The following is a 12,369-nucleotide window of genomic DNA, read 5'->3' as shown; positions in this document are numbered from 1 at the left end:
TGCAGCAGTGCAGGGCTGGAAATCTGACTGTGTTTCTAAATAAGAGTTTTCTTACTGTAACAAGAGGAAGAAGTAACAGTAACATGTTTTATTAAATAGATCAAATTTATGAAGAAGCAACAGAAGGCAATTTTGGAAGGTCTCATCCTTGAAAGTCTGACTTTGGAAAGAGAGCTTGAAGAGTTCAAAGAAAATGTAAGCTTTTCCTTGTAAGTTCAAGTAGAAGTTAATTGAGGGGGTAAATATGATGCAGAGTAGTGTCCTGAGCAGCATTTCTTCACTGCAGGCATTACTGCACTCTTCTGAGGAGAAAAAATGCCTTTTCCTGGCAGTTCCTGCTGAGCTGCTGTCCCTGGAGTGCCCTTACCCTGACCTGAAGGCCCTGGTGATCCAGGAGTACCAGCAGCTCGCCAGCAGCTACTGGGCAAAGCTTCAGGATGTGGATCAGCAGCTGGAAGCTTTGTCCAGGTAATGACACACCTCTGCACATCTTCTGTGGGATCAAATGTGTACCTGTGGTGTGATCTGCAAGCTGCAGGTGCTGTGGTGGGCTCTGCCCTCGCTTGGTTCTGTTCTGTGCAGAGCAGTGGAGGCACCTCCAGCCCTGAGAGTGAAGCCAGACCCTGCAGGGGCGGTCAGCTGAAACCATAAAAACATGTTTGGTGGATTAAGGAACCTTTTCATATGCTCTTGCAGAAATGGAAATTACTCCTCCTGTATGGTAACTACACTAGCAAGATTATGACAGAAAAGTACAGACTTTCCAAGGCGCACCTCCAGAATTTTATCTCTAAGGCAGAGAAAAAGGTCCAATCTTTTCACAAATTTTGGATCACTGCTGTAATTGTCATCACAAAGGAATGTAAAAGACGTATATAGCTCTGATTTGGATAACAAAAAGGAGGAGAGATTTTTCTGTAAATAAAAACATTTATTGAAAGAGCAGTATTCATAGTGATCTAGAAATGTAATAAACCTGTATATTAATAATATAAACTTAGCCTTTCTGCTGAGGCTGTCTAGAGTCCAGGAGATACTGAGTTGCAGACCCTGGATGGCCTTTGACTTCTTTTTGCCATCTCCTGATACTCCTTTGGATGGCCTCAGGTTGTCAAAAAACTGACAAAGGGTGGGCCAGGGGAATGGTTTGGAGGCTGGGCAGGAGAAACTGGGGAGAACTGGAAGGTCCCTCAATTTCTTTGGTAAAACAATCACATGTTGCTTCTGTGTTCTGTACACACACAGAGTGCAATGTTTGTGCTGTCCCTGCTGCTGAATGAGTTTGGTGTGCTGAAACAGGCTAAAGATGCTGGGTGCCATAGAAAGGGATGTTATGATTTGTTTATCTTTCGTACAGACTGCACAAATATTCCATATGTTCTTCTTGTGTACCCTGAAACCTGTATGCTATTACTGGAGCATCCTAGCTGTTAGAACACAATATTTATTGAAAATTGTTTTGATTTATCTTATATTTATAGTGTTTATGAAGCCTCAAATGGCAAATTTAAGCAGTTCTTTTGCTACTCTCTCTGTTTTACTGTTATAGTTTCTCTTACAGAAGAAGTTTTAACAACCTCAGTGAGGAAAACTGACAAATGCTAAATCACTCGATATGTACAAAGTCTTTCTAGTGATTTGAATCAAAATTGTGTCAAAGTTTGTGGTCAACACAATTTTGGTGAAAATTCATGAATTAAAATCCTTGACTCACACAGCATGTGTGCTACTGATAGAGAACATAATTTATGAAAATGGTTGAAAAATCTGCTCTAGTTTTTCACTGATCATAGGCCAGGTGTGAGTTTAGGTCTGGAGCTAGCTGGTTTTGCATCAATAATTAAATAATATTGGGACTTAAAGATAAAATACCATATTTGCAATGGAAAGAAATCAGTTGTAGCCTGACCACACGTGCAATTGAAGGAAGGAGGTTGGGATCTCTAGATGGGAAAAATGCAGTGGATGCAGCTGGAGGAGATGCTGGTGGTGGGGCAGGAATCTGCTGGGGCTGTTGGAGGCTGTGGGGCCATGGACCCAGTCTGTGTGCCAGTGCTGAGAACTGGAAATGTAGGGAATCATAAATGAACCTTCAGCAATCATCTCAGGCATTTTATTTAAAACTACACCTTGAGGACTTTTGTTAGCCTTCTGGTCTCCAAATCTATAATGTATGGCTCGTTTATGTTCCAATGATTTTATACACAACACATTTAAAATTAGTTTTCAATTAAAAAAAAAAACTTTGTTCTTATAGCATTGCTTTCTTCCAATGTACGGGTTTGTAAAAGACTCAGCTCACTTCTTACATTTATATTGGCTAATTTGCATGGAGATATTCTATGAGTTTGCAAAGATGCAGCCTTGTGATTGAAGTATTCTATAATTCATCATGCTAGCTGTGGTCCCACTGGCACAGGGAACGCTGTCAGAGATGGGGTGACAGGTCCTTGACCTTGGTGTGTGTGCCCTGATTAATACAGCCTTAATGGAGCCTTTGCAGCTGCTGTCATTGCTCTGTACCCAGAGACACCAAACATCCTCCTGCAATACATTTTTTTCTTATTTTTGTGATTTGAGAAGTGGCTCAGTAGCACATGATTCTACAATAACAAGAACTTGGTCACTTCAGCTGGGTCACTTGGCCACTTCACTTCCTCTGTCATCATATGTTGAATGTTCAGTAAAGAAACCTTCAATTAATACTACTCTGGCATTGCACATCCCATTTTTTAGCAGTTCAGACTGTCTGGAACAGAGAATTTGGAAATGTACATAGAATGTTCAAAAAAGAAATTTTAGAATAAGATAATGTTCGGTCTGGTTATTCTGTGTGATTTTCATTCATGCTAGAATACACATTGCAGTAGTCATTGCTTTTAGAAATGACAGAAGAGCTTGGGGGTTTTTTTCAAGCCTTATACAGGATTATCATATTTTATAATCCAATTTAATTTCTTTTGATGTTGCTAAAACACAAATTTTCATGTTTGGGAAATACCCAGGTCCTGAGCTATCCCACAGATTGTGGGCTTGGACTGGTGTATGTTAGAATGATTCTCTGAGCACTATTATATTTTCCCCACAATTTCCAAGGATGTCTGATTTGTTTAAATCACTGTAGGATGAATGGAGCATTGCAGGCTCAGCGCTGCAGCATCCTCTCAAGGGAATGGGAGTGGGGCTGTCCCAGCCCGGGGTGTTTCTGGAGCCATGGCCATCATCAACAGCGGGCAGTTGACATCTCACTCGGTGTGGTGGTGGCACTGTGTCACTGTCACTGTGTCACTGTCACGGTGTGTGATCCCCGCACGGGATCAGCTCTGCGGGGAGAGGAGCCTCCATCGGAGCAGTTTGTGCTCCTCAGAGTGTGCAAAGCCAGGGATTAATGCTGGCTAAATCTGCTCCAAAGGAAGCAGCTGCCTCAGGGCTGTGCGTGTGAGACAATTGCTGTTACAGCTCTGAAACAAAATAAAGATTGTGCTGTGCTCTGGTACAACCCTGCATACAAGGAAACCAAGCGCTGCGTTTAAAATTTGGGTCAGGCATTCAGCCTGGCAAATGTTTGTCAATATCTTGACAGTGCAGAAACTTGGTAATAGCTGAAATATTCTTGTCAAATGTGTTGGCACTTTTCAGACTTGTTTTAGATGAGATATTCCTTTCTGGAATTTTACAGAAGTGCAAGTGAGGTGACATCTCAGATTCGCTCAGCAGGATATGTTGAAATTCTCCATGTGTTTGGTGGCTATGAATATGCTGGACTGGGTCATGCTGTTTTGTGTTGGGTTGTTTTTTTTTTCCTTCACTGTTTGTCTATGAGCAGCTGACAAAATCTCAGCACAGCTGACAAATTTTGGCACAGCTGACAAACCAAGGCACTGGCAGTCCGTTTGTCCCTACTTACAATAAACTACTTGTAGCTCTCTCTCCAGCTGATTGCTCCCCAAAGGATCTCCCACAAAAACTTCTCCTTGTTTTGAGCAGTGCAGAGATTCATGGTTAGCTGGCCATCAGAGGAATGTAAATCAGAGGGAACTTGAGGGAGGTGTGGGATGGAGAGACAGGACCTGCTGGGGCACCTGCCCGGTGTGCTGGAGGGCACAGAGTGACCGGGGGCTGCAGCATCTCTGCTGCTCCCTGCTCTCAGCCATGCTGGCATGCTCCCTGACCAAGATATCCCTTACTCTGCCCCACTCATCCTTGTAGGCAGAGCTCTGGTTGCTCACCAGCCTGCACGGGCAGAAATGTCCGAGGTAAAACGTTACAAAACCAAATCTCAGCTCGCAGAGCTGCCTCACTGCTGCCACTGAAGGGACGTGTTCAGATGTCACCGTATGAGGAGTGTCAGGACTCACAGGGAGGATTACTGGTTTTTTTAATGGTAGATCATGGAATCTAGTTTAATGTTAATTACATGTGAGTTTCTCACAAAAATCCCCTGTTTGAAGTACCTGTTCTTTCTGTCTGCGTAAGGATAAGGCTGTTCCAGTGCTCCACTGGCTGCAGTGCTCTGGAACACTGGGACAGTGCTGCTGGCCTGGGGAGCCCAGGAGCTGCAGCAGCTGGAGGCAGCAGGAATTTGGGGGGTGGGTAGAGTCTCATGATTGTCTTCTTTTAATTATCCCTGGGCTCTCAGTCACTTCTGAAACCAGGTCACTAGGCCAGAGAGACCTTTTGGTCTGACTCAGTGTTGCTGCTTGGATGTTAATGCTGACAATGACAGCCTGACATTAATCCCTTCAGGGCCAGGAGTTCAGACTGAGGGTAAAACTGCAGCCCAGCCCGTGGTATCCTTGCAGATGGATGCTACTTCTCACTGCTCTCATTTTCTGAGACAGATGCATGCAGGCTCATTACTGCAGCTCCTACTCTAAAAAATGGTGAATCCCATGCTGATGAGTTTATGGCTGTTAGGAGTTTGCTATACTGGATCCTCATTTAGCTGCATGCAAGGATTGTCACTTCATTCATTCCCTTTTGATTGTTTGTTCAGTGCTCTGAGGTAGAGTCTGGTCATCTTGTTCTTTCCCACACTGCATTTTCCCTGTGGGGTCACTGATTATCCATTAATGTGGCATGTCTGACAAACAGTGACATTCCCCAATAGAAAGCCAGATTAGAAACAGAACAATTCATCAAATGATGCTGTAGTGTCACATCAGCAAAGCAATGTGTGTTTGCTTTATTTCATTAATCTGATTTTGTCACCTCTGACCCAACATCCAGTTTACAGCACCAGGACTGTGAGCCCAGAACCAAACTCCTCCTTTTCAGTGGTTGTTATACTGGGATGGATTGTTTTGCATTCCTATAGGAACAGTGACTGGAAGGAAGAAGATGAGTGGGTTTTCCAGACTGTTATCAATCAGTACCCAAGTGATCTTCAGAGGAGGAGGACTTTGTACCTGGATATGCTGCAGAGGTATCTTCCCCACAGATCCAGGCAGGAGCTGGTCAGTGCTGGTTTACATATTCATTCAATTATACAAATTCTTAGACTATGTAGTGAACAGTTGTATTAAAAGATGTTGGATTAAACTGATGTTTTTTCATTTTAAAATTTCTTAATTCTAAATTTTGTTCTGTGCAGTAAAGAAGAAACACCCCTGTTTTCAAAATGCAGGAATTTTCAAACCTATCATCTCTTCAAAACAAGTCCTGGGCAGATTTTATAGTTCCACATAGTCTTACAGCCAAACTCACAAAAATAATTTGTTAGTGTTGCTTCTGCTGTACAGTTTTATAGCTGTGTTAAGCCACTCTGTTTCTCTTGGAGTTTTTATTTTTCATGAGGATGTGCAGCCTTGTTGCATTGTCTAGGAACAGTTATTTTAATTGTTCTGTGGCACATATATAGCATGAAGAGAGGAAAGTTATCTCCCACTCTAAGGGAGAGGCTATTTTTATATCCATAATGCTTTCAAATTGATTGCTGATTCCTCTTGCACTCCACAGTGAATAAGCACATAGCAGCTAATTGAGAAACCCATTTCAAGGCCAGAATACTTCAGGATGTCATAAGAAAAGTAGGAGGCTTTTTTTATCTCTGTCTGTATTTTTAGACCATCTATTTCCCTGTGTTTGAGGAGTGTTTAGTGCAAAGGAATGACACTGAAGTGATACTGATAATTAGCTACAGTTTCACTAGAAATAAAACTGTTGTGGATTTCAGAAATGTTGCCCTGGACTGAATAGAGCTGAATAAGCACATGCTTTGGACACTGCAGATATGTTTTAAGCACAGCCACTATTAATGGGCCTCCCTGCTTCTTTGAAGGTTCATTTAAAATTTAAAACCACTAAATTTAAAACTCCAATTTCTACATCAAGCTGATATCTCTCGGTGTGTGTATTAGCATGACAACTATGGAAAAGTTAAAACACTGCTGAGAATCTGTTCTTGGGTGTGTGTGTGTCCCATTGGAACAGCAGCCTGGAGCTTTCCTCGCCTCCTTCCCTCGGTGCACAGTGTCAGGGGACAGCAGGCAGTGCCTGACCCCACAGCAGCCCCTGGAGAGAGCTCTGGGTTTGCAGGAGCAGAGGTGCAGCCCCTGCCTTGCTCAGGGGTGCCCTGGCTGCAGGAGCCTGTGCCCTGGGCCAGCAGCCCTGGCAGTGGAGCTGCTGAGGCTCAGTGCTCTGCTCCGGCTGCAGGGAAGCTCGGGGTGCAGCTTCAGCCAACCAGGAGCTGACAGGAATATCTGTGAGCCAGCATCCCCTCCTGCCCTGCCAGAGGGCTGGAATTAGCATCTGGAATGGTCCCCCTGACACCTGTGAGCAGCCAGCCATCTGCAGAATCTCATTCATCCATAGATACTTTGGGGATATAAGACAGGTTCCAGACTCTACTGCCTCATCCTGTGCAGCCTTACCTGACACTGCTTCCATCCAAGTCTTGAATATCCTCATGAACCTCACTGAATCAGGCCAAAGCAAGTGGATTTTGGATTTTCTCCCTGGTTTTGTTAGGTGGTGACACTGGTAATGGCACTGTGCTGCTTGGTGAACTAAGATTTTATTTCCAAATTTCCTGCTAGGAAGGAATTGGATTTCCCCCTGTACTGCTTTTGTACAATTGCTGTTGTTGGTGTTCTGTTTCTCTGCAGATCAGAATTTGTAGGAAAAGCCTCATCCTGCTGGAAGCGCTTGGTATCTCTGCAGATTAATTGAAGGACCTGCTCATGTGTTATATCCTTCAGGGCAGGGAGGGACCATTGCATTTCATTTATTCCCATTGCAAAGCACAGCTGAACAAAGAGCAGAGGGCCAGGAGGGTGCTGTGGTGCTGCAGGGTGTCACTGCCAGGACCCTGGGAGGTGCTGACATCCCTGGCACAGTGCACAGGGCTGTGCTGAGGGTGCTGTGGGAGTATTGGTGGCACAAGAACTAAAGCAATTCCATGTCAGGTTTGCAAAAATGACTAGGATTTTGATTTTATTAACAAATGGGTTTTAAGCCTTTCTGAAATGCCTTCCTCTTTCAGGTTGTCCATGAGAAGGCTTGGGATCGTTGGCATTCCATCAGGAACCAGCGCAGAGCCTTGCTGTTAGCCTGGGCTCAGCTCAGGAAAGCCTTTGTCCTCAGGGCAGTGGCCACTGCTGCTGAAGCTGCTGCTGCTCACGAGGCAGAAGTGGTGCTGGCTAATTCCAGGCAAAAGCAACTGGAGATCTGTGCTGATCTGAAAGCAAAGGTATGGATGGTTATAATCCATCACCAAATCTGTGTCTAACAGATGCATTCTAAATGAACTTTTTTACATTAACACTAATCGTTTTCAGATGAATAATAGATATCTGTCTGCCCTTCTGTTTATTTTTAAGAATGCTTTTTAAGACATGAAACCATGGATCCCTTAACTTGTTTGCCCTTGCTGTAGAAGGTTGACAATATTTTGATTTACTGTGCTGAGAGGTGAAAAAAGATAAAAATACCTGTGTGGTTTTGGTAAAGGAACAGAGTAAAGTGGGAGGAGGCTGGACACAAGAGGAAGATGTTGTGATGTTCATGCCTAAGGTGTTTGTAGGAGGAATCCCATTTCTGGGCATGAGAGGCATGTTAAGATTTGTTTAAACTACTCTCTGATTTTTGACTTGCACAGAAATGAACATCTGAGAGCATGCATGATGTGTTATTCCCACTTTACCAATATTCTCTCTGCTGCGCCCTCACTTCTCAGTGAAATACAAAACACTTGATTTAGGTTTTTTACGAGAAGTAAAGCATGATAAAACCTGTTCAGTGAGGCAGGATTTTGATGGTGATGCTAGTTTTTAGTCAGCAATAACACAAAACCCTTCTGCCTTGTGTTCTGGAGCTGTCTGGCAGAGGAAGGTTTGAATCAAAACACTTTGGGGTTGGGAACTGTCTGGGCATGACTGAGTGGGGAGCACCCTGCTCTGACCTGTGCCAGCCTCCCCTTGGGCCAGGGGCAGGAAGGAGGGGATGTCTGGAGCTCAGGGGATGTTTGGTGGTTTTTTACCTAGGCCTTCCTTTCTGGAATGCCTGTGTGTCTCTTCCCTGCACAGCCAGAGATGGAAGGGCCAATTATTCCAGAACTGTGAATGTGAGTCACCTTTTTTCCCCTTTGTTTCTTGTATTTTCCTCCCACACAAGAAGTAACAAGCTGGTTTTGGAGTACTTTGTTGTCTCCTTGTAGATTGACAATCCTTAAGATTGTCATGGATGCACTGAACATTGTCTGAAAGTTTTTTGGATCCTGACCTCCTGTTTCCAGGAGCTGTTTGAAACTTAAACCTATTAGGCCTACACTTTTCAAGAGTGACCTTCAAAGGGATCTTTGTTAAAATGTTGAATGTTTGAACAAAACCAACTCACCTGTTTCCCAGAAAAGAGGAAGGAAAAAGGAACATTTTTTTCATTAAAGGAGGATATCATTGTGACCTTGTTTTGATCAGCTCCACAGCTCAAAGGGCTGGAGGGCGGAAGCTGAGGTTGGGCACAGAGCTCACTCACTTTCAGAGAAATGATTCTCAGCCTATCCATGGTTCTGTTTTGGTCTGATGGGGATATGCATTTGGAAAGTCTTAGTTCGCCCAGTTAGAGCTCATTTTACACACTTGTCTCTAAATTTCTGAACTTTACAACTGCAGAGTGTTGGACATGGAAAGCAGCTGCTGGCAGGTAAAAGGGAGCTCAGTCCAGTTGGCCACTGATTGACTTAACACTTTGCATTTCAGGAAGTTTCACATCAGGAAGTGTTAGTTATCTCCCCTTCCAGAGGGGCAGTGTAGCTGCTGTAAAGATTTACCTGTGAGTGAACCCTGGGCTGCTGGTGTCTGTCTGTGCCTGAGAGGGACAGAGATCTCCTTCACTGCAGGTCTCAGACAGAGCCACAGCGTTTTTGGTGACCCCATCTGCGAAAGGACGTGGTGGCACACACAGGGAAAGAGATGTAATATCTGGCAGGTTATGCACTGATTTAGCTACTGCAATAACCCCATGACACCACCCAACTTTTATACAGTTCTCTTCCTCTGTCCACGACAGGCCAAAGGGGCAGCAGGCTGGCTAAAGAATAAATGATTTAAAGCTGTTTTAAATGCACTAGAAGCACCTATGCCGTTGGTGAGACTCTGGGCCTTGTGACTGACAGGGAGGGATAATTAAAAAGTAAAACAGCAGAGAAGTTAAATTAATATTTATAGCAGTTTCTACTTGGGGAAAGGACTTTCCAATTTTTATTCCATGTTCCATCTCACAGAAGATCAATCAGAAATCAGAGTCCCTAAGGAGAAACTTTGGAACAGCTCAAGAAGCTCAGGTGAAATAAATCACAAGGGCCATATGGTGGCCATCTGAAGGAACTAAAATGTGAAATGGGTAGTGCAGGGTGCACTGTGTGTTCTTAGAGAACAAATGTGCCTGTACATATCTTCAACATCCCTGTTTGCCACGGGAAAGCAAACAAAGCAAACCCCAGGAGTGACACTTGGGTGGGTGATCAGGAGTCACCCAGGTCTGTGTGCTTTGTGCTGGGGGAATCTGATCCCCAGGGCTCTGCAGCACACACTGCGTAAAACAAATTCTATTTTGGTAAAATTCCTTTCCCTAAACAACACAGAGAAGCAAATTTTTCCAAGTTCCTAGATAGGTAGGCACAAAGTGAGGAGTGATCTTTCCAGAGGATTTGGAGGTGCTGGGTTTGAAGTGCTTGCTGTGTTACATCACAGATTCAGCTGAGGTATGCATGCATTCCAAACATTATTTTTCTATCGAATCTGTCTTCAAATATTTGTAATGTGGTACTTTCCATCTTCATATAAAATGATTCTAGAAGAAGATTAGGGGGAAGACCCACTGCAGCAGACATCAGGGCAGCTGGGTCTCCTGTGTGTGCTGCTGGGGGGGCTTTTTCTTCCTCAGCACTTGTCTGTGCTCCTGCTTGCCTTTAAATCTCTTCTCCTTGTTTTTGTGCTCCAGGATTAATCCCCACTCCAGTGCTAAAATCTCTTGCAACACATTGTGCATTTTGGGAGAGCACCTCTTGCATTTCTGATCCTGGCAGAAACTAAGATAAATTAATTTGAAACAGGAAAGCATCAGCTGGAAATAAAAGGAGTCTTGCAAATTGTATAAAGCATCTTGCAGACTGCTTTCCTTCTCCTTTCCTGTATTGTAAGAAAGGATGTGACAGTAAACTTAGGAAAAAAATATTTCCCTATTCAGCATGTAGTCAAGTCACTGGTTTAAATGCTGTGACTTTCAGAGGAGATCAACATTGAAGTATTACAACTGAATGTTAAAAATATCCACAGAGGTATCACATCCAGTGCTTTGACTATAATCCAGTTATTTTTAATAAAACTTTTAAAAAGAATAAGTATTTGAATAATAAACTTCTCATAAGAATGGTTTTTTCAGAAGTGTTGTTTATTCACCATTGAATGACCCATCCATTTGTTGGACATAAAAAAATACAAGGAAGTTATAATAACCTAAATTTTAAATATAGCTACTCATGTTTGTGGTGAACTGAAGAGTTGTAGGATGCTATATTATGTCTCCAAAATGGATGTGAGCAAGTGTCTAAGACTCTTAACATTCATCAAAGATGAGCCAGCTCTGACTCAGTAGTAAGTTTTCAATCCAGACCTAACAAACCTGGGTTTAATAGTCTGAGGTGAGCACAGCACTGGCATGCTGTGTGTTTTGGGTCAGACAAAGCTCATGCACAGTACATGTGAAGCACTTGCAGAGGTTGTCTCTGCACATTTGCCTTGCCTGCCCTTTTCCCCCTGTACCCTGTGCTCCATCACACGTTGTTATTTCTGGTCTCTCCTCCTCCTGCTGGAATCTCCTCCCGCTGTGTTTCTGGTATTTGTGGCTGCTCTGGGAGGCCTGGGGTGCCTGCAGAGCCCTGCACTCCAGGGAAGCCCCAGGTGTGTTCTGTGATCCCTCCAGGGGCATGGCACAGCTCAGTGCCTGATCCACTGGCTTTTGGGAACAGGGACACAGGGGACTGCATGGGAGGAGACCATGGACAAGTTTGTGACTCTGAGATGCTGTGGAACAACCCCCAACAGCCCAGAACCTGCACAGGGGCTCAGCCTGGGCTCTGACCTGCTCAGCACCTGTCTGCTGGGCTGGCCAAAGCTGCTGAGATCTGGTGTCTGAGACAGGCACTTCTCTCTCAAATCTAGCTGGAGTTGTCCAGTGGTACCTAAAGGTGCTTCAGGATGGATAACTGGACAAGGAGCCAGCTCCTGCTGATGGAGTTTTCTTAGAATGATCTTTAATGAGGAAAGTGGCACCTCAGGCAAGCAAAGCTGCACCTAAATTTTGCATTTGTGGAGGATCCAAGGAGCACTTCTCCATATGATGGCAGATGGGTATAGAAGAGAGAATTCTGTATCTAAAGGAAGCAGTTTAGGTAAGTATTTGTAAATAGAAATGCAGCCTACTTAGGGTTATGCCTGTGTGAATATTTAAGCCTATATAATATTTACACATGTTAATAAAACACTGACATTCCCTTTGTCAGGAACAGAAAGATGTTCTCAATAATGCTGGATGAGGAAAGAGAGGAATACAGGGACAAGCTGTGAGAAATCAGCTGTTCACACGCTTTGAGCAAAGATGATGAGAAGTGCTGTCAGCCCCAGGGATCTGGCTCTGCTCCTGCTCTGGATCCCGAGCTGTACCAGTGCTGATCAGCCCTTGGGATCAGTTTCCTCTGGAATTGGTTTGTGGTGTTCCTCCTCAGGCCATCACTTGAGGGTTGTGCTCAAGAGCTTTTCTTTCTCATACCCCTTTTCCAGATTTAAATACTTATATTACTGAAGACAGTATTCTGTTAATGATCAAAACAGTTACTTTTAACCACTTTTCTGATATTTATTTTTTTAACTT

The 12,369-nt window shown here is 43.8% G+C and overlaps 1 protein-coding gene across 2 annotated transcripts in view; it reads left to right on the top strand.

Annotated features, from left to right (window-relative positions):
• The window catches only part of CCDC148 (coiled-coil domain containing 148), a 48,531-nt gene that overhangs the window by 17,975 nt on the left and 18,187 nt on the right, over positions 1 to 12,369 (top strand). For both annotated transcript variants that reach the window (XM_033064162.1, XM_033064163.1), the window contains exons 7-10: positions 100 to 195; positions 287 to 468; positions 5,318 to 5,456; positions 7,484 to 7,690. In XM_033064162.1, the coding sequence (XP_032920053.1) occupies positions 100 to 195; positions 287 to 468; positions 5,318 to 5,456; positions 7,484 to 7,690 (624 nt within the window). The remainder of the gene's footprint in view (positions 1 to 99; positions 196 to 286; positions 469 to 5,317; positions 5,457 to 7,483; positions 7,691 to 12,369) is intronic.

This window comes from Catharus ustulatus, chromosome 7 (genome assembly GCF_009819885.2).
Source record: "Catharus ustulatus isolate bCatUst1 chromosome 7, bCatUst1.pri.v2, whole genome shotgun sequence".
Classification (NCBI taxonomy): Eukaryota; Metazoa; Chordata; class Aves; order Passeriformes; family Turdidae; genus Catharus; species Catharus ustulatus.
This window is presented reverse-complemented; position numbering and strand designations above follow the sequence as displayed.